Raw genomic sequence first — 18,416 nt, 5'->3', positions numbered from 1 at the left:
CTGTCGAGCACCCTGAATGTACACAGAGAAGAAGCCACACACACACACGCACACGCTCACACACGCACACGCACACACACACACACACACACACACACACACACACACACACGCACACGCTCTCACACACACGCACACGCTCTCACACACGCTCTCTCACACACACACACAAAGATTTGCTTTTAAAAGACAACTTCTGATGTTATATTGAAACTGACTGACACATATTGAAGGTACAGTGGTTAGATTTGTTCGAGGTGCTGCTTCATAGTGTTTATCATGTTGACGTTTGGCTGTAGAAGCCTTTGATCGCAGCTTGTTTATGCAGTTCAGTGATGATCAGGCTTAAATATAACAGTAACCTAAAATAAGCAGATGTTACAAAAGCTGTACAAAACCACAGATTGATGTTTCTTGGTGTGTATTTGAATGTCTGTATTATCTTATCTATCTATCTACCTATCTACCCACCTATCTATCTATCTATCTATAACTAAGCCTGACCTTCCTACAGTATATTTCCCCTTTCAGCCAAAATTACAACCGGTATCTTTGTGTCTGTGTATATTACTGTGAACCTTGTGGCTTTAAAGTAAATGTGAATCTTTTTTAAGCAGATAATTGAATAAATTAAAACATTTTGAATGTCACCCCTTTAAAAAAAAAAAAAACTGGTAATGTACAGAAGGCTTTAAAGCAACATTCAGATCATAATGAAGGGAGATACAATTTACAGAAAATGGAATTAAACTGTAAAATGTGAAATATTATATTGTAAAAGAAAATAATCAGAAATTTCATAGATTGATGAAGGCTTGTATTTTCACAGATTGGTACACCTTTTGCTACACATTAAACACTTAAGCATGAGATTTCAAGTGCGGGAAGTCTTATATGCACCTGTCACACACACACTCCCCTCCCGAAGCAGGTGTGTGAACAGTGTGAAAGACTGTGTTCCTGTTTATCGGGTTAACTCTCTTCCTATAGCTGCTCATGTTTATAAAACAACTGAATCAGCTGAGTGTGTCTCCGTCTGGTATCACTTCAGTCACTTTCGGGGACACACATAACCCTTAAGACCAGATGATGGGGGACAGACTCATTCGTAAAACGCTGATTTTTGGATCAGTGGTTAAAGTTAAGGTCTCCAGGAAATGACCAAGAGTGACGATAGCTTGGTACGTGTGCGTGTGTTCGTGTTTGACCCAGTTCTCAAGTTAACCGAGAAAAAAAGTAGCTGCAGATATCATGCCGTTCGCAGTTTGCACAAATGGACACTACTGCACACTTTTTATTTACTTCCTGAAAAATCCTCAATTAAAACTGTGCCCAAGAATAGTCAGAAAACAGGCCAAAAACTGCGCAACGTGTCCTGTAACTACAATACAACACTGAGGTTAAGAGGTGAGAGAAAAGACAGTTAAGCCTGTTGCGCTCAGTTCCTCATCAGCTGAACAGAGGTGGAGGAGGACCCGGCTAGAGCTGACAGGACGCATAGATCACATCCGGGGCTGGTTTATTCTAATAACGAAACGTCCAACCCGGAAAAAAGACGACTCTATCTGTAATCCGATCACACAAACAAATAGGCGACAGTGCGGGAGTCTGATGCACGCCGGGGCACGTACATATACGTGGTTTGTAAAAGTTGTTAAAAAGTTTTTGTGCCATGCGCGTATTTAGCAGATTCGTTCTGCTTTCAGCGTCGTAGCGGTGCGGTGCGGGGCGCTGGCTGTGGCGCACACTGACTCTCCACCACGGGTAAGTCGACAGTGGCACCTTGTCAGTGTGTGTGTGTGTGTGTGTGTGTGTGTGTGTTCGTGTCTGTGTCTGTTCTGTGTGTGTGTGTGTGTGTGTGTGTGTGTGTGTGTGTGTGTGTGTGTGTGTATGTGTGCGTGTGTGCGTGTATGTATGCGTGTGCGTGTGTGTGTGTGTGCTACGGTACAGTAGGTGTGGCAGCCTGTTGAGTCTTTGGATCTGGTGAGTCAGTGCAGGTCATCTGAGCTGAACATGTCTGTCTGTCAGGTGTTGGTGAGTAATTCTGCTTGATGACATTTAAACTTGGGTTATATTTTCATTGCATGGTCATAATCATGTTATACACGCACGCGCCAGATCAAAACGTGTCATTCAGTAGCGTGAATCTCGTGTCTGAGCCGCTTCTGCTGTGCAGCCCAAGTATACCATGAAGGGTTAATTATCATTAGAAAGCAACGAAGAAAATAACTGGCAGATTCAGAAACAGCTGTTTTCTCTTTTTTTGGCGTGGAAAATGTCAGAAAGTTTTTTTCAATGCTAATCACAATTTTAAAGAGCCCAAGGTGACATATTGAAATTGCTTTGCTTGTTTTAAAAGAGTCCAAAACCCCTAAAATATTCAGTTTACAATGATATAAAACTGAGCAGAGCAGCAAACCCTCACATTCAACAAGCTGAAGGACTAGATGACATGTTCGCTTGGGAAATTGCTATGATTAGAGAGTCAACGATTAATATAATAGTTTCTGTTGATGGATTTATCCATTCAGCTCTAACTTAAACTGTCACAACATTTGCGTAATGTGTTCTTTGGCTCCAGAGGGAACACCCAGTTACTTTTGTTTTGGAATTGAGTCTTAATTGAGAGTGAGAAACAGGTGGCATGGAGATAGAAAGAGGTATTTTCCAGGGATGCTGCAGTACATAGTTGCATTCATTTTCGACCAGTTTGTCTCTTCCAAGTCCCTAATGTCATAAAAGTGCATAAGAAAAGTGCTTAAATGCCTCTACGACTGACCACAGCTTGAATCTGATTGTTAACATGTTGACCAAAAGTTTCTATAAATCTGAGGAGAGGTTGAGTCTGTCCACAAATAAAGCAGATGTGTAAACTGAGTGTAGGTGGGTTTCACTTCACTACCCTGGATGTGGTGAAAGACACACTCGTAACACTGCTGTGATCTATACACTTTGTTCTCGCGTCTTTGCACAAACTCTTTTTACATTAGTTGTTATGTATGTGTCATGCTGTTGCATTTAACACCACCACATATCAAATCGTATTGAAATGTGTCTCGGTTGTATTTATTGGTAAAGTGTCATCAAAGATGCCACAACCTCACCGCTATTTCTCCCTGTCACGGTTACACCAGATGTTTTGTGATAACATAATGTGTGTGCGTAGAGTGTGCCAGTCTCAGTGCTGGTATCCGTGTGACCTCTGTGGCCTCATTTTCACTTTTCCATTACACCCTAGTGTTTCTGCTAAAGTCTCTTGAACGGTTTGTGTCTTTGACCTATTTCAGTGCCAACGGGGAAATGTTGCACGGCTGATGCATCAGATGCACAGCCCACTATTATTTCAAAGCAGTTTCAAAATGAAAATTTTCCTTACCGTCATCTTAAAGTAGTTTCATGGAGGTTTCAACAGCACAGAGAAGATGCAGCATGTGTATTTGTTATTTTCTGTTTCTCTTTGGTTTGTTGAGTGACGTGTGTGTGGATGTTTTCATGGAAATGTTGATATTTTCCATCTTTTGAAAGGTTTTAAGGAAGCACAGTCCTGTAAAAAGTGTTGGCAGAGGGGACAGCCATTAAGTCCTGGCTACATATTTTATATGACTGTCACTTACGTTATAATGCTTGTTCTTATAAAAAAATCAGTCACAGATGTGACCTAGTTAGCCATCAATCGCCTTTATGGCCACATAAGTCCTTTTAAAGAAATTTAGGTGTAGGAAAAAAAATAATAATAATACTTGTAAAATGGAAAATATTCAAAAAAATCTGCTTTTATTTAGTCAATCTTGTTCAAAAGTCTCTTGAAGTGGGAGTGGACTTGTGTGATCATGTAATGTGGATGAGAATATCACCTCCTCCTCATGTGCTCGTTGAGTGGCTGCAGTCAATTAAGTGAAGAAAAACGTGGAAGGTGAAGAGGAAAAACAGTAGGGCAGGAAACAGTTGTTGCAGGTTACGTTTACCAGTTTGATGAGCCATTAATTCTCTTTACATTATCTGAAATGACACAGCACCCACCCTTATACCTGCCAATAAACTGGTAAAGAAAAGTTTTACCTTCTGGCAATGGATATCACACCTGAACCACTCAGTCTCACCTACAACCTGGACCTTTTGAGGCAGAGAGAGTTGTTACATACTCCCCTTTACCACCAGGAGTGAAGTCTTGATCCAGTGCCTCTTGGTGCAGACGCTGAAGAGCTCTGCAAGTTTAAGTTCTGTGGGCAATCTTCTGCTGCTGCCCCCCCCCCCCCCCACCACCACCACCACCACAACCCAGTACACCTCCTTTGAAGACCCAATGGGAGCCACCTGCAGATCCTTAAATGGTGTGTCTCATCAGCCCGACAGTCCCTTTGCCCCCCCCCTCCCGTTCCTTAGACGTCACAGATCCAGACCCTGTCACCCCAAACTACCTATTAGTGGGGCAGCCCAACACCTCATAACCCCAAGTCATCCACCCAGAGTCTAAAGTGCCTACCTGATGGAGATGGAGGCACTAGCAGATCAGTTCTGTGGTCACTTCATCAAAGGGTATCTCCCTGCATTGCAGCACTGTCAGAAGTGGCAGAATTACACTGAAAACATCATACCTGGCACTGTGGTCATGATTGTAATGTTCGTCATCAGCTACCCAGAGCTCTTTGGACAGTCGGCATGGTGAAGGATGTCCATCTCAGTGCAGACAGCAAACGTTCAGGTAAAGGACGAGATGTACCAGAGATCAGTTTCTACATCTGATTAAACTACCAACCACCCCAGAAGAGCATTAAACAGCCCCACCTCCTAGATATACAGAGTCTCTTTAAGAAGTAGATTCTCACAGTCAGCGTAGGGGCAGCTTTTTAAGAGGCTGAAGAGGAGAGAGAGTAGAAAGCAAACACACACTCACGCACCCGTATACCTGCCAATAAACTGGTGAAAAAAGTTCTTCCTCCTCTATGTTTGATCAACTTCGCAGTGGCTATCACATTTGAACCACCTACACATCTGATTGTGTGCAGAATGTGACTTTTATTAAATCACATTGAATCTACAGTACAGCGATACTGAAGGAGCAACAGTGGAAAGGCTGTAAATTCCTCAGCCAATTTAAGGAGGACAAGATTATAAAATAAAGCTCTCAACATGCCAGAAGAGGTCCGACTCCTTCTCCAAAAATAAGAAAATAGTTGAATTTACTGTCAGAGGTCTACCATGGATAATATTCAATTGAAAAAGCAAACACTACTGAAATATCATCAGCATACCATAGTGTCTGCGCTGCTGAATGAGTCTCGATTTTCTTGAGAAATCAGTCAGCCAGTCAGTGGCTCAATGATTCACATGTATGGCATCATCTTAATGAATACATCTCACCATCTCACTGCCCCCTTCCCCTCCTCTTTTTCCCTTTCCTCCCTCCCTCCATCCCTCTCCTCTCTCTTCTCTGGCCAGTGGAAATGTGCGTGTGTGCAGATCTTGAGTGCAGTCTGTAATTTTTGGCTGTGGTGGAGGGCCTCAGCTCAGCCTCAGGCTTCAGGGTTTGCTGCTCAGCCTCAATCACGTCACATGAAAAACTGCTGAGTGCAAGCGGGTCTCTTTCTTCCTGTATTTGTGTGTGTGTGTGTGTGTATGTGTGCTTGTGTGTATTTGAACAGTAAATGAAAGATGGTTTATCCTCCACATCTGCCTGTCTCTGCCTTTCTCTCCCTCGGGTTGCTCACTTTACATTTTGCTTCTTGTCCATCTCACTATCTGTCCGTGTGTTAGTGATATGTGATAGCAGCAGCATGCCGTACTTGGACCGGCTCAACCGTGTGTGTGGCTTCCTGGACATCGAGGAGAAGGAGAACAGCTGCCGTTTCCAGAGACGATACTTCATTCTTGACACGCAGGGAAATGCTCTGCTGTGGTATATGGACAACCCTCAGGTGCGCCACACATACACGCCATGACACGCTTGTACAAACAGCAAGAGGAAGTGAAATGACCAATAAGAGACATGTAACCTTGGACTCTGAGCCAATGACGAGTCTGTGTGTTTGTGTTTTTCCTGCAGAACCTGCCTAGTGGAGCAGGCTCTGTTGGCAACCTCAGACTAACCTACATCTCTAAGGTAAAGTGCTCTCTCTTAAATGTAATTTCCCTCTACTGCAAGTTGTGACACTCGTTTACACAATGAATGCATAGAGTGTACACAAATAGAATCAGGCAAATATGGTGTACAGATACACTAGATCTCAGTTATCTGAAGTAATAGCTGATGGTCACATGCAGTGTTAAGCCGAAGCAGACTTTGTGAAGTTTTCCAGATGTCAGTGTGCTCGCAAAGCTAACCAGAGATAATGACATCTGGCTTGAGTGCACTCTAGTGCTGACAGCTCCTCCATGGACAATCTGAGTCAAATAGACATCAAAGATAAGAAATGCTCTTCTCTTCTCTTCTCTTCTCTTCTCTTCTCTTCTCTTCTCTTCTCTTCTCTTCTCTTCTCTTCTCTTCTCTTCTCTTCTCTTCCCCCTCTTTCCTTCTTTGCTTCTTTTTTCACCCCTTCTCTTCTCCTCTCAGGTGGGTGAAGCTACAGCGAAGCAAAAGCCGAAGACAGAGTTCTGCTTCGGTGAGTTTTCTGGGGGAAACACTGAGTCACTCATATGTAGCAGCCCACAATCACATTAACTTTATTTACACATGTGATAAAAATGATTAAAAAAAGCGTTTATTGTGGATGTTCATGGAATTGATTTCTGTTTTTGCAGTCATCAACGCAGTTTCTCGGAGGTACTTCCTCCAAGCCAACGATGTGACTGACATGAGGGACTGGGTTTCTGCTCTCAACAAGGCCAGCAAAATCACTGTGAGTGGAACACACATACCTGCACGCTTACATGGCATCATATGCACAAGGGTAAACTATCTGTCATTGATAAGAGACCTCTTACCACCTGAGTTGAGGAAGTTGCAGTGCGCAGTGATGCAACTAAACGCTGTCCTACGCGGTTGCAAATACCCTCTAACACAGTTGGTGAATGAGGAAATTCTGAATATGCAAGAATACGAGAGACAATAGGTCATTGTGGTGGAGGTGTCAAAGCACATAAGTGTGTGAAAGTATACATTCCACGAACATTTAGGATGCACGTTTGCATAATATTTATGTGAGTTTAGTGGAATGACCAAGGGGACCTCGTGGCCTGGCGAAATCTATATGTCTCATGATGGTGGATGACAAAGAAAAGCATTTCTCTTATTCTCTCACCTGCAGGCTGACACAGGAAGCAGCGCACCCTCTTTCACTTCCCCTTCGATGGGGAGAGCTTCTTCTCTGCCGCCTTTTCTGAGCTAACTTGGCCTCAATGAAATCTTGTGTGAAAATACTTTGAAAAGCAGATTTGAAGTTCATATACTTGTTGTACACTTAGTAAACACTTAGCAATTTATTTATATTCTTTATTGGACCTGTGTCAATGAGGAGATACGCACAGGAAATATGGGGCATGCAAGAGCAGTTCGACATGAAGCAAACGTCTCCAGACATAATCAAGCTCGAAATGTTGCAGTTATTTGGTTTATTTTTAGTATTTGATTTATTCCAGATATTGATCTTTTCTTTTGCTAGTTGCTATTCTTTATCATATTTTGTTTTTATTGTTTTATTAAGAATTTGGCAACACAATCAGGTTTATATGGAGGAAAATGTACTATGTGTATATTTGAATTTCTGATGACATGTGTCTCTTGTTTCCACTTACTGAAAATGATTCTGGACAAAAAAGTTTGTCAGACAAATGTAATGTACATTCATATAGTAGGCAGACAGACCAGCAGGCACTTGAGAGGACCTACTTATTTTTAACCATGGTTACCTTGGCAACAACTACTCTTCCCGAGGTCTCTAGAATTGTAATAGTAATTAATACAGTTACAGTGTCACCATTTACATCCAACAGCATTATATTACATCAAAATCAAACATGTGCAACACATTAAATAGAACATCTGATAGTAAATCATTAAAACTGGGGGTATTATGACTAATTTAAAACTATTATTTACTCTTAATAGACTACATCATAACCTGTCATGTTCACTGCTTTGTGTCAAGTGCCTTGAACATCTCACCGTTGTTTTGTTTCTGCATGGGTGACTCTCAGTGGGAATTCAGAGCTGACAGTTAGTAACAAACTTTACCCATTGAGTGTGTTTGTCTGTGTTGTTAATGTCATCCCACCTGTTGCTGTGCTGACAGGTTCCTAAGCCTGGCGCTGCGCCACCAAGGTCCGATATGACCGCTGTAATCAGTGACACTCAGGGAGGGATGAGGCAGCAGGCCTACAAGACGGAGATAATTGCCGGCGTGGTGGTCCACACTCCCATCCAGGTAAAGCACAGGAAGCCAAAAACCACATGGTAATGTTCATGGTAACACGGATGATGCCATCTGCACATTTCTTTTCAGAAACATGAGTACACGCAAATGTACAAAGAAGTAAATACTAAGAAATACTTTGATAGTGGTTGTTATGATAACAAAGACGGCCATGATGAAATATTTCAGATTGAAGGCGAGGAGACGGAGGGAAGAGAGAAGAAGGGTAATAAGCCAGGCATGCTGAGGTGTGGCTACTGTGTCAAACAGGGAAATGTAGTAAGTACCCAGCAGATACTTCTATATCAATAACTCCATGTGGGAATCAAAACGCTTCTCAAGGAAATTGTAATATGGTGTTTGTTTCAGAGGAAGAGCTGGAAGAGGCGGTATTTCACCCTGGATGACAATGCAGTCAGTTACTACAAGTCTGAGATGGTGAGGAGCAAGACTCTGTCTCTTGTCGATGCTTTTGGGTGACTGAGCTCTTTGTCTGCTTGTGTCTGAACTGTGCTTATTTGTGCACCAGGATAAGGATCCTCTCCGAGCTATTCCACTGAGGGACATTCAGAAGGTCCATGAATGTCTCGTCAAATCAGGGTGAGTTGATGTGAATCACTGAGTGAAACCCTCCCACCATTTTGTTTCCTTTTCCTTTTGTAATGAATATGAACATTATTTAGGTATGACCAGATACAGCTCTACAGATACGAACATTTTCCATATTTTAGCATTCTAAAAAAAAAAGCTAAAAACACAGAAGTGTTTGGTACCAAAGTTTGGTATTCAGACATTTGGTGTGGTTTATTCTAGAGATCTTTTCATTAGTTTTCACCACATTTATTTTTCAGTGCAGAATAAGACTTGACGGATGTTCCACAGGTGTTATGTTCATGCTTCTGCACCGGTGACAGCTGTGGCCATAGGCATTATGTTTTTGGGTTGTCTACCCATCTGTATCGTCCCATTTCTTCAAATTTGGCACAAACGTCCACTTGGACTCAAGGATGAAGTGATTAGATTTTGGAGTTAAAACAAAACAAGACATGTTTTTGGCCATATCTCAAGAATTCAGACACTAATTATGACAAAGTTTCACAGTCTCTAAGTGAAGGCAACATGATTTTCACTGGAAGTGAGTCACTGGAACCATACATGTCAATACAGTGATAACTTCCATTTCACCAAAAAATACACAAATACATTTCACTACATATGTTACAAGTCTAGACAGACATGGATGTAAACTGTAACTTGATTGGTTGGCACAGACATACATAACTACGAGGTGGTATTTGTAGTTACCTCATGAGACAAGCCATTAGATATTAGTGCCTCACAACTTATGCGACTTGACATTTAGACTGGAAAGTGATGAGCTGATGTTTTGGGACCATCTTAAAATTCATAGACAATAGACAAAGACTTTATTTTCATCCGACCACCTCCTACTGCATGCCTTTAAAAACATGTAACATGGCCCAATGAGCTATAATGATCTGTTTATGTCAAAAGCTCTCTCATTTATTATTATAGATACCATTTTTTTCATTCATCTGGTTATACACACAACTTCCAGTTTAATGTCTTGTCCCTGTCTCATGAGGTAAAAATAACACCTGTTGAACATCCATCAAGTCTCGTCCTGCATGACTCAATGCAATCAATCTTTTATTTTCCCACTGTTAAAACCTTACTCCTGTCCTATTTCTATGATTAATTTCCTACCAGACCATTACAGTATCACTAACACAGATTTTATGCATAATCAATTTAGACTTACATTTTGGGTTTTCTTTCATGGCGGAGTTCAAATACAATAAAAAATAGAAGGAAAACACATCTATTCTGGTAAGATGCTGGCTTGCAAACAGAAAAAAGTGAAAAAGACATACACTAGTAACTGAATTTATTTAACAGATGAATATTAAGAATTCAGCACACTGCTGACATTTATGTCAACTGGGACTGATGCTACAAATCAGCGCAATCAACCTTAGTGGCCAATCTAGAGGAAGCCCGAAGCCAAACCACATAAATAAAGAAACCGGCACAAACCAGAAAAACATTTTCCAACGATACAGAAAATGAAACAATCTCACAGTCACATCAGAAAAAGAATACACAATATGAAGTAAATAATCTTTTTCAAATACAAATCATGCCTTATTATCAGATTAATTTAGGTACATTGTTAAAATATTGTGTTTGTTTTTTTATTTAGTGAACTACTTAACTTGTACAGACACTAAGAGTATTAACAATAGAAAACAAATGAACCCAGAAACTTTATGAAATCTAAATACAGATGGATCGTTTTCTTACATCTTTAATAGCGCTTTAGCCGCTGGATTATATTCTACATTGTGTGTCCATCAGGGATCTCCTGTTGAGAGACAACCTATTTGAGATCATCACCAGCTCCAGAACCTTCTACATTCAGGTAAAATCTATTTTCTCCTCTCACACCACCCAGTCACAAGCTTTTTCACACATTTCACATTTTCTTCACACTTCTTAAAACCTTTGCTGATGTTTTGCAGCATGAACATGTGAGTGAGAGTGATAATCAGACAGAAGTTATTTTGTTTATTGAATATATTCCCAGGTGTTTCTGTCCTGATGTTTTGTTTTCTTTAAATGCTCTGCTGCTGAAGTGTGGCACTGACTCTTTTTTTAGGAGCATGAAAAGTTTGTTTTTGTGACGGGCACAGCCATCTGTTACCATAACAACAATAACATCCTGTTCCTCCCCCATGGGAGGACAGCTGACGGAGACGGCAGGGGTCTGATCAGATGTGGGAAGTGCTGAGGGAGAGAGAAACAGAGACAGCTAGCACGAGCACTTTTATTTCTGTCTTCGCACAAAAAAAAAGGAAGCATGACAAATATTTAGTAAACTGAAAAAAACACAAGAACACAACATCCTTGTCATGGTGGAAGTGAGGACGCCCAAATAACAATAAACTTAAAGTAATATTTCAAGTACAAATCAAAATTAGAGCCTCAATAGATACCAATGTTGGAGAGCTGCTGATATTCATTTCAATCATAATATAAACACACTTCATGACTTCCCCTGCCTGTCTGTAGCATTTCAAGGCCAGTGGTTCCTGCTGAAGAAGTACACCATGAATATATGCTTTAATAAAGCTCAGTAATTTCCTAAAAGAGCTGGGCACTGTATCTTTTGGCAAATGTTACTCAAACAGGAGGAAACAGTAGATTTGTTGGGGACTATTTTCAGCTGCGGATTTGTTTGCTACCAAGTATCTCCAGCAGCAGGATAGTGCGTGTGGGACTGATTCAGAATAAACTCCAGTGCATATGTTCATTGTACTGAAACAACGTGTTCCCAGTTCAGCGGTGTGGATCATTGGTTTTAACATTGTTTTTAATCGTTTTTGAACAACACTGGAGCTCTGTGGCACAGAGGAGTAAACTACACAGGTTACACAGACACTACTTGTTAGCAGGATCAATTAACTGTTGATTTCTGTCTTTTCATTTATTCAGATTTATTGATACTAGGGCTGGGCAATATATTGATATTATATTTATATCATGATGTGAGACTAGATATCATCTTAGATTTAGGATATAGTTATATTGTGATATAGCATACGTGTTGTCTTTCCTGGTTTTTTAGGTTGCATTACAGTAAAGTGTAATTATCTTAACTTACCAGACTGTTCTAGCTGTTCTATTTACTTTTACCCAGATAGTCATTATATCCACATTACTCATGATTATTTATCAAAACCATTTAGTGAAAGATAACACTTTATAGATTCCCCAAAGTGGGAATATATGGTGTTACAGCAAAGGAAAAAAGAAAGAGTACATGATAATAGTCAGCTACAATAAGAAAGTACTCATTGTAGACATCAATGGTAAAAAGAGTGAATATCAGAAGACGGCAAGGATAAAGTGCATGGCAGTAGTAAACAAAAGCTGTACACCAATAAAGTATCTCATCTATCTTATCTTATCTTATCTTATCTTATCTTATCTTATCTTATCTTATCTTATCTTATCTTATAAAGCACTGATATTCATCCCTACAATATTTCCGCAGTATAGATTTTTAGGTAATATTGTGATATTTGATTTTGTCCATGTCGCCCAGCCCCAGTTGACACTAAGAAAAACACAGGATTAGAAGATGAAAATGTGATAAAACACAACAGGAAAAATCAGTACAGTAGCTTAATAATTGCTGTGCAAATGGCTGCAGTCATGCTGCTCTGCAAGTCTTTACCTTCTGTCAACTTTTCTCTGCAGACAGACTCTCCAGAGGAGATGCATGGCTGGATCAGGGATATTGAGACAAAAATTCAGGATTTCAGAGGTCCTCCTAAGGTAACTCTGTCGTCTCTCCCCTTGACACCAAGAACAGAGACTTCTATATTATCTTGGGCCCTGCTGGCTATTGTGTTGTTGAATGAGAGGTTACAACTGTTATGATTATGATCCATACTGATGCCATTCTTATCTCTGTCATTGCAGGGTTTCTCATTTAAACGAACGTCTTCTCTCTATCGAAGTCACAATGCCTCTTCTGCGTCACGTGGTCCACAAGGCGAAGACCGGCGTCCTCCACTGGTCAAGTCCTGTTCTGTGGCACCGGGCTGGCAGCCGTGGACGCCTGTGCCACCCGGTGAGCCCTCCATCATGGATGTAGAGGATGAAGACAATAGCGTTTTCAGCTCTGTTCCCACCTTGCCTTCTCTCTCCTCCTCTTCCACCTCTTCCTCCACTTCCTCCTCCTCCAACTCCCTCTCCAACCCAGCCCCTTGCCCCAGTGGGCCTCCTGCAGCCTCAACCAGTGGACTGGGCATCCTCACGGCGTCAGGAGATGTAGCGAGTGGGCGTCGGAGGCACCGCTCACAGCCTCAGCCTCACACAGGCTGTAGCTTCCCCTTCAGCCTGGATGACGACAGCATCCGAACCACAGATGTCTAAGTTTAATGAAGTCAGTCCAGACTCCTGTGTGGACAAAATTTGGTACCTGCTTTAAAATGAATGTGACTGGTAATGATATTCCCTGCTAATGAAGTGACACTGTGACCATCTGCCTCAATGCAAGGATCTGGCATTTGGGGCCCCCTGCTGGTCTTGTAGCTGCATTGCAACGAAGAATCTAATAGCTGGAAGGGGACCAAGAAGTGCAGTGTTGGTTGTTCACAGAACTGTGAAAAAGGATGATGGAGTGTTTTTTTTTTGTGCAACTTCCTCTGAAAACTTGAATAATCTTGTCGTTAATTGTTGCAGATTTGCAAATTATGGCACATGCTTTCAGTCTGTCGCACTTAACTCCCCAGTGTAATCAAAAACACCCTGCTAGAAGTATTCACAGACAAGTATATAATGTTTATTTTACGTCTTAAGCTCATGAAATTTTTTTTAGCTTCTTTTGAGGCCAGCAGTGTTTTATCCTTTCTTCCTGAGGCACACATAATGTGAAAGTGTGACATCAGCTAAACTTCATTAACGTTTAACAAGCATTTCATTACCACATTGTAATAAGGAGGAAAGTATTGTGTAGGTCTTATAAAAAAAAGGTACACACACTCATTGTAGTGAGTAGTCGGTACAGACAGAGAAGATAGAGTCAGCAGCAGCTTTTATGTGTTGGATAGTTAGTGGCTTAAAGATCAATCATCAGTAAAAATTTTGACTGCTCTCTTAGCTTGTAACAGGTACCATTATAATACAGTGGTGTGTTAATGGTACTTGTAGTAGAATGTACTGTAAACATCAAAGTACAGCTGATAAGCTGGTTGACAAGTTTGTAAATGTGATTTTTCTTGTTGCAGCATTATGTGGGGGAAATGTGCCACTACTTCTGGTAATTATTTTTAATTCTGCACTTTTTCTCATTTTTACTTGTGTTTTTGTTTGTTTTTTTTGTTTTTTTTATATGCTTCACAGCTTTCAGAGCAGCTTCCTCTGAGATGCCTCAGATAGCTTGTGTTGTTACACTAGTACTCCCTCCTCAGGTTCACCTCAAGACTTCATTGATGTGGTACCATGTTCCATTCCTGTTTCCGTTTTCTGAAGCGGTGTGCACTCATCTGCTAGCACATACTGTTAATTTTCTTCCTTGTACATTAAATGATGCTTTTTATTTGCCTTGTTTGTATTATTTTGGGTAAATGCAAAATTTCATAGCTTGTTTTAGTCTCTTCTACCATCTAGTGGCTTGTGGGTGTGTACCCGTTTTACAAGTTTTCTAAATTACATTTTGATAGAATTGTTGGCTTTCAGACTTATAGTGTGAAAGTTTTATAGACTTAAAAGTTTTTATGTTTTCACTCTAAAGGGCAAAATTGACCAACTGTGAGGCATGCAGAAGGTCAACGGATTTGCCCTTTAATACTGTCACCAAACACAAGCATGCACATACATGCCCATCTTGTGCCCAGAGGTTGTGATAAGTGAAGTGTTTCACACGTCCAGTGTAAAAGGTCCATTAGGTAAAACGCCTCAGACTCTGTCCTGACCTCTGTCCACTTCCCTGTGTGCAGCTGTGTGGCTGCAGGTCCGGTGAGAGTAAAATGTCTCCACAGAACAGTTTAAATTGTGTCGGTATGTAAGAAGGCCCTGAGAGCCTGTGAAATGTCAGCTGTGTTGAAATTAGTTTTCAGTCTGTTAAAGACAGAGCTCCTCTAGGTACTGAGAGAAATCCAAGCAGAAACATGGGGCTGGATCAGTTTGTATGAAGAGAGCAGCAGTCATGAAAATTGGGTATGTTATATTAAGAAGAGAACACATAATGAACAGAACAGGAGATGAACTTGTGAGGAACAATATCTCTATGAAACAAACTCCACATGTCATACTTTTCTACAGATAAAAACCCCCACTAATTTGAAAAGCTTTGTTATACTTTCTCTCTTTTTGTAACTTTTGTGTCTGAGACACAATAAAGCCATACAAAATAAATAAAATAAGGAAAAACACAATAAGCCTTTGAGGTTTCATTTCTTGTCTGTGTGTGTCTGCACAACAAACATAACATAAAGGTCATGTCGCACTTCAGTTTGACGCCTGTGAGTGACAGGCATCTCTGAGGGCAGACACACTGCTCCCCTAAATGTTAATGTTCCCACATGAATGACTCTGCACCAGACTGCTCTCTCTCTCTCTCTCTCTCTCTCTCTCTCTCTCTCTCTCTATGTTCCTGATGTCATTACACTCTGATGATTTTACGCTCTGGGAGCTCTGCAGCCAGATGCTTTATTGCTTGTACGCTAGATTAGTGAGCAAGCAATGTTAAGTGCGTATGATGAAGAGAGTGACGTAGAGTGTGTTTTGTCTGTTTCATTTGGAGTTTGTCACATTGATTTCTTTGCTCTGTTCATCTGCTATTTCCCTGTTTGCAGAAGAAAGCCACTAGAGGGAGCTACAAGACACCACACTTCATTCACCACACCATGTAGCAACTTCATTTGAGAAACATGCCTGGAGCTGAAGGTGCATCGAGCTCATTAAGTAGCCTTCCTCTTACAGACACTCACTTTAAAACCAAATAAAACCATTTACAGAAACAATAGCGACATCCAACTTCAATATCAGAGCGTTACAATAATGAAACTTTTCATCAGTCAGCTGCTAAACAATGAAAAATACAAATATTTTCCGTTATTTGTGCTAGTAAAGGTTCAAATATTAAAAACATTTTGGGGTAAAAGCCAAAGTGTCAGACATTTGCACTTAGTGAGTGAAAAAACAAGAGGTTTGGTTATAGAGGTGGTATGTTTTAAAGCCTATTAGTTATATAGCTTCCAGTTATGTCACATATTCAGCAACCTTAAAATTTGATTGTCAGTTGTGGCACAATTATGCAATTTTTGTTGTAAAATCTAATGCCAGCTCAAGAAATGGATAATACAGCTATAGACATTATGTGAACAGGAATTTAGTTTTCCTCTAATGACTCAATTTTTCAAGTCTGTGTTAAAACAACAGCCAGGTGCTCGCTTTAATGATACATCCTGTTCATACTGACCATTAAAGATCCTTTCAAATATGCCTACAATATAAGTGAATTTGACCTTTTGTATTAATGAGACGTTTTGTAAAAACGTGTATTCTTGCACTGAATGAATCATTTGCTAATTATAAAGCAGATTAGGTGAATTAACAGCCTCGTTAGCTTGAGAGGATGTTTGATGTATTATGATGATCAGGCAGCTCCTTTCCAAAGGATTAATGACGAATGTTTAAACATTTCTCTTCATAATGGGACAATAAGGACAATTAAATTCTGATATTCAAGACAGATGAAATGGTTTTTGCTTTTGGTTCCAACAGAGCTTTTAAATCCATGGTCCCCATTTTGACCAAATCTGAATTTAAAAGTTTACCTGAAGATAATGAGGTTTCAGCCATCTTCCACAGTCTGGACGTACAGTGCTTGATTTGACTAATTTGGCCAGCTGAAGCATCACGTGGCTTCAAGGAAACTTTTTTTAAAAACTCTTTAACATACCTGATTCTTTTAAGGACAGACTTTGACAAATGTGAACTTATCCTTTATGAACTGTGATCTGAGCTGTGACTGAGTCACTTTTGCATGAGAACCATTTCTGGGGATGCTGCGACTGTAAACATTTGATCGGTGGAAAAACATTCATGAAGCTCATCATTTAAGCTGATATCTCATTTGAATTTCAAAATGACAGAATCTTTCTTTTAGAGGTTTGAGGTTTTTAGAGGTCTCTCACCTCTAATATGTCACATATGAACTTCTTCATGTGCTACTAAACCACTAAGTGATCTGATCTGATGAGATTTTCTACACAGTCTTTAAAGAGGAGCCTAACATTTAACTAAGCCTGTGGAGAGCAGAGTCATGTGTACGTAAAACATGTGTAATATGAAGTCACATTAATGTGGAGCAGGTTTTACTTCATCTGGACTCGGAGGCCCCGTCTGGACTGCTGCCAAACCCCCACCCTCTGCTGTTCCCACATCAGACCACCTTACAAACTGGAGGTGGAGGGAGGGGGTTGGAATGTATTTTGCCCTGTGTGATGTGATTGTTTGCAGAGAAATGGGTTGACCTTGCCCTCTAACGCCACACACACACACACACGCACACACTCGCCACTCTGGCCGAGCTGAAGGTGTGTGAGACAGACCTGCTGAGTGCAGGAGGTCTGGGACCCCTTCACCACTTCCTCCAGACAGAGAACAGAGGATCCAGTCAGCTGAAGCCAGGATGGGACAATAATGAGCAGTCCAGCCGCCACCAGCACCTCCTCATTTCAGGTATTATTGAAAGCTTCGCCTCTCACTTTTCTTCTGCCTCACAGGCCGGACAGCTGCGGTCCGAGCATGAGAAGGGTTTCAGTCCAGGAAAAGCAGCACTCAGTCTGAAAATGACAGTCAATATCTGAAGATTTAGGTGATTACATCATGATCACTTTGCAGCTTGAAAGTGCATTAGGCTTCATGCCAAACATCAGAAAGTTAAAGTGTGGAGTTAGAAATATGACTTTTTTCTTTTTTTTTTAAGAAGAGATTTTTCAAATATATTCAAAGAAATTTTAATTTTGAGTAATGTACTTTAGTTATTTTTAGATCATTTTACACCTGCTGTTTGATTTATTTTTATTCTATTTTTGAAACTTTATGTTTGTTGGAATTTTAAATTGGTGTATTTTTTGCCTTTTGATTGATTGATTTATTTTATTCCATGTACTGTTTGTGTGTGTCTGTGTGAGTTTAATGTTGCTATGTGAAACAGTGTGGGCTGCATCATTGTATGAAAGGACTTATATTATAATAAAGTTGAGTTGAGAAATTAAATATGTAATGAAACAGATAACGTTGTTGGCACATTAACATTAAGAAATGTAATTATAGTACAATCAAGACTTTTTAATATATATTTTAATTTCAATAAACGTTTTCCTTAATTATTAAAACTATGATCTAGATGTTTTTCCCTCTATACTGAACTTTTATTCATTTATTTATTTTACATATTTCAGTGTATTTTGTTGTTATTGAGCAAAAAGGACGAAAATAGAGCATCTTTGTAAAGGTTTCTTCTGC

At 40.3% G+C, this 18,416-nt stretch overlaps 1 protein-coding gene across 2 annotated transcripts; it reads left to right on the top strand.

Moving 5' to 3' along the window:
* The first annotated feature begins 1,544 nt into the window (after positions 1 to 1,544).
* On the top strand, positions 1,545 to 14,481 carry plekha2 (pleckstrin homology domain containing A2). Of its 2 annotated transcripts, none has more exons than XM_053325724.1 (12): positions 1,545 to 1,764; positions 5,755 to 5,915; positions 6,044 to 6,100; positions 6,551 to 6,599; positions 6,739 to 6,836; positions 8,229 to 8,360; positions 8,538 to 8,627; positions 8,718 to 8,786; positions 8,878 to 8,948; positions 10,728 to 10,791; positions 12,633 to 12,710; positions 12,858 to 14,481. In XM_053325724.1, the coding sequence occupies exons 2-12, from the start codon at positions 5,775 to 5,777 to the stop codon at positions 13,311 to 13,313; spliced, it is 1,305 nt and encodes a 434-aa protein (XP_053181699.1). In that variant the 5' UTR covers positions 1,545 to 1,764; positions 5,755 to 5,774; the 3' UTR covers positions 13,314 to 14,481. The 2 variants fall into 2 exon arrangements, with proteins under 2 accessions (XP_053181699.1, XP_053181700.1); XM_053325725.1 differs by lacking the exon at positions 1,545 to 1,764 and adding an exon at positions 1,923 to 2,034.
* Positions 14,482 to 18,416: the final 3,935 nt, after the last annotated feature.

The sequence above is a fragment of the Scomber japonicus genome, chromosome 9, assembly GCF_027409825.1.
Source record: "Scomber japonicus isolate fScoJap1 chromosome 9, fScoJap1.pri, whole genome shotgun sequence".
NCBI classification, from domain to species: domain Eukaryota; kingdom Metazoa; phylum Chordata; class Actinopteri; order Scombriformes; family Scombridae; genus Scomber; species Scomber japonicus.
This window is presented reverse-complemented; position numbering and strand designations above follow the sequence as displayed.

What these genes read in the sequence shown, in the direction of transcription:
- plekha2 (XM_053325724.1), top strand. Translation starts at nt 5,775, where the DNA reads ATGCCGTACTTGGACCGGCTCAACCGTGTGTGTGGCTTCCTGGACATC. An exon ending in ACAAGGCCAGCAAAATCACT is followed by an intron (nt 6,837 to 8,228) that starts GTGAGTGGAACA and finishes CTGTGCTGACAG; the next exon opens with GTTCCTAAGCCTGGCGCTGC. An exon ending in CCAGAACCTTCTACATTCAG is followed by an intron (nt 10,792 to 12,632) that starts GTAAAATCTATT and finishes TTTTCTCTGCAG; the next exon opens with ACAGACTCTCCAGAGGAGAT.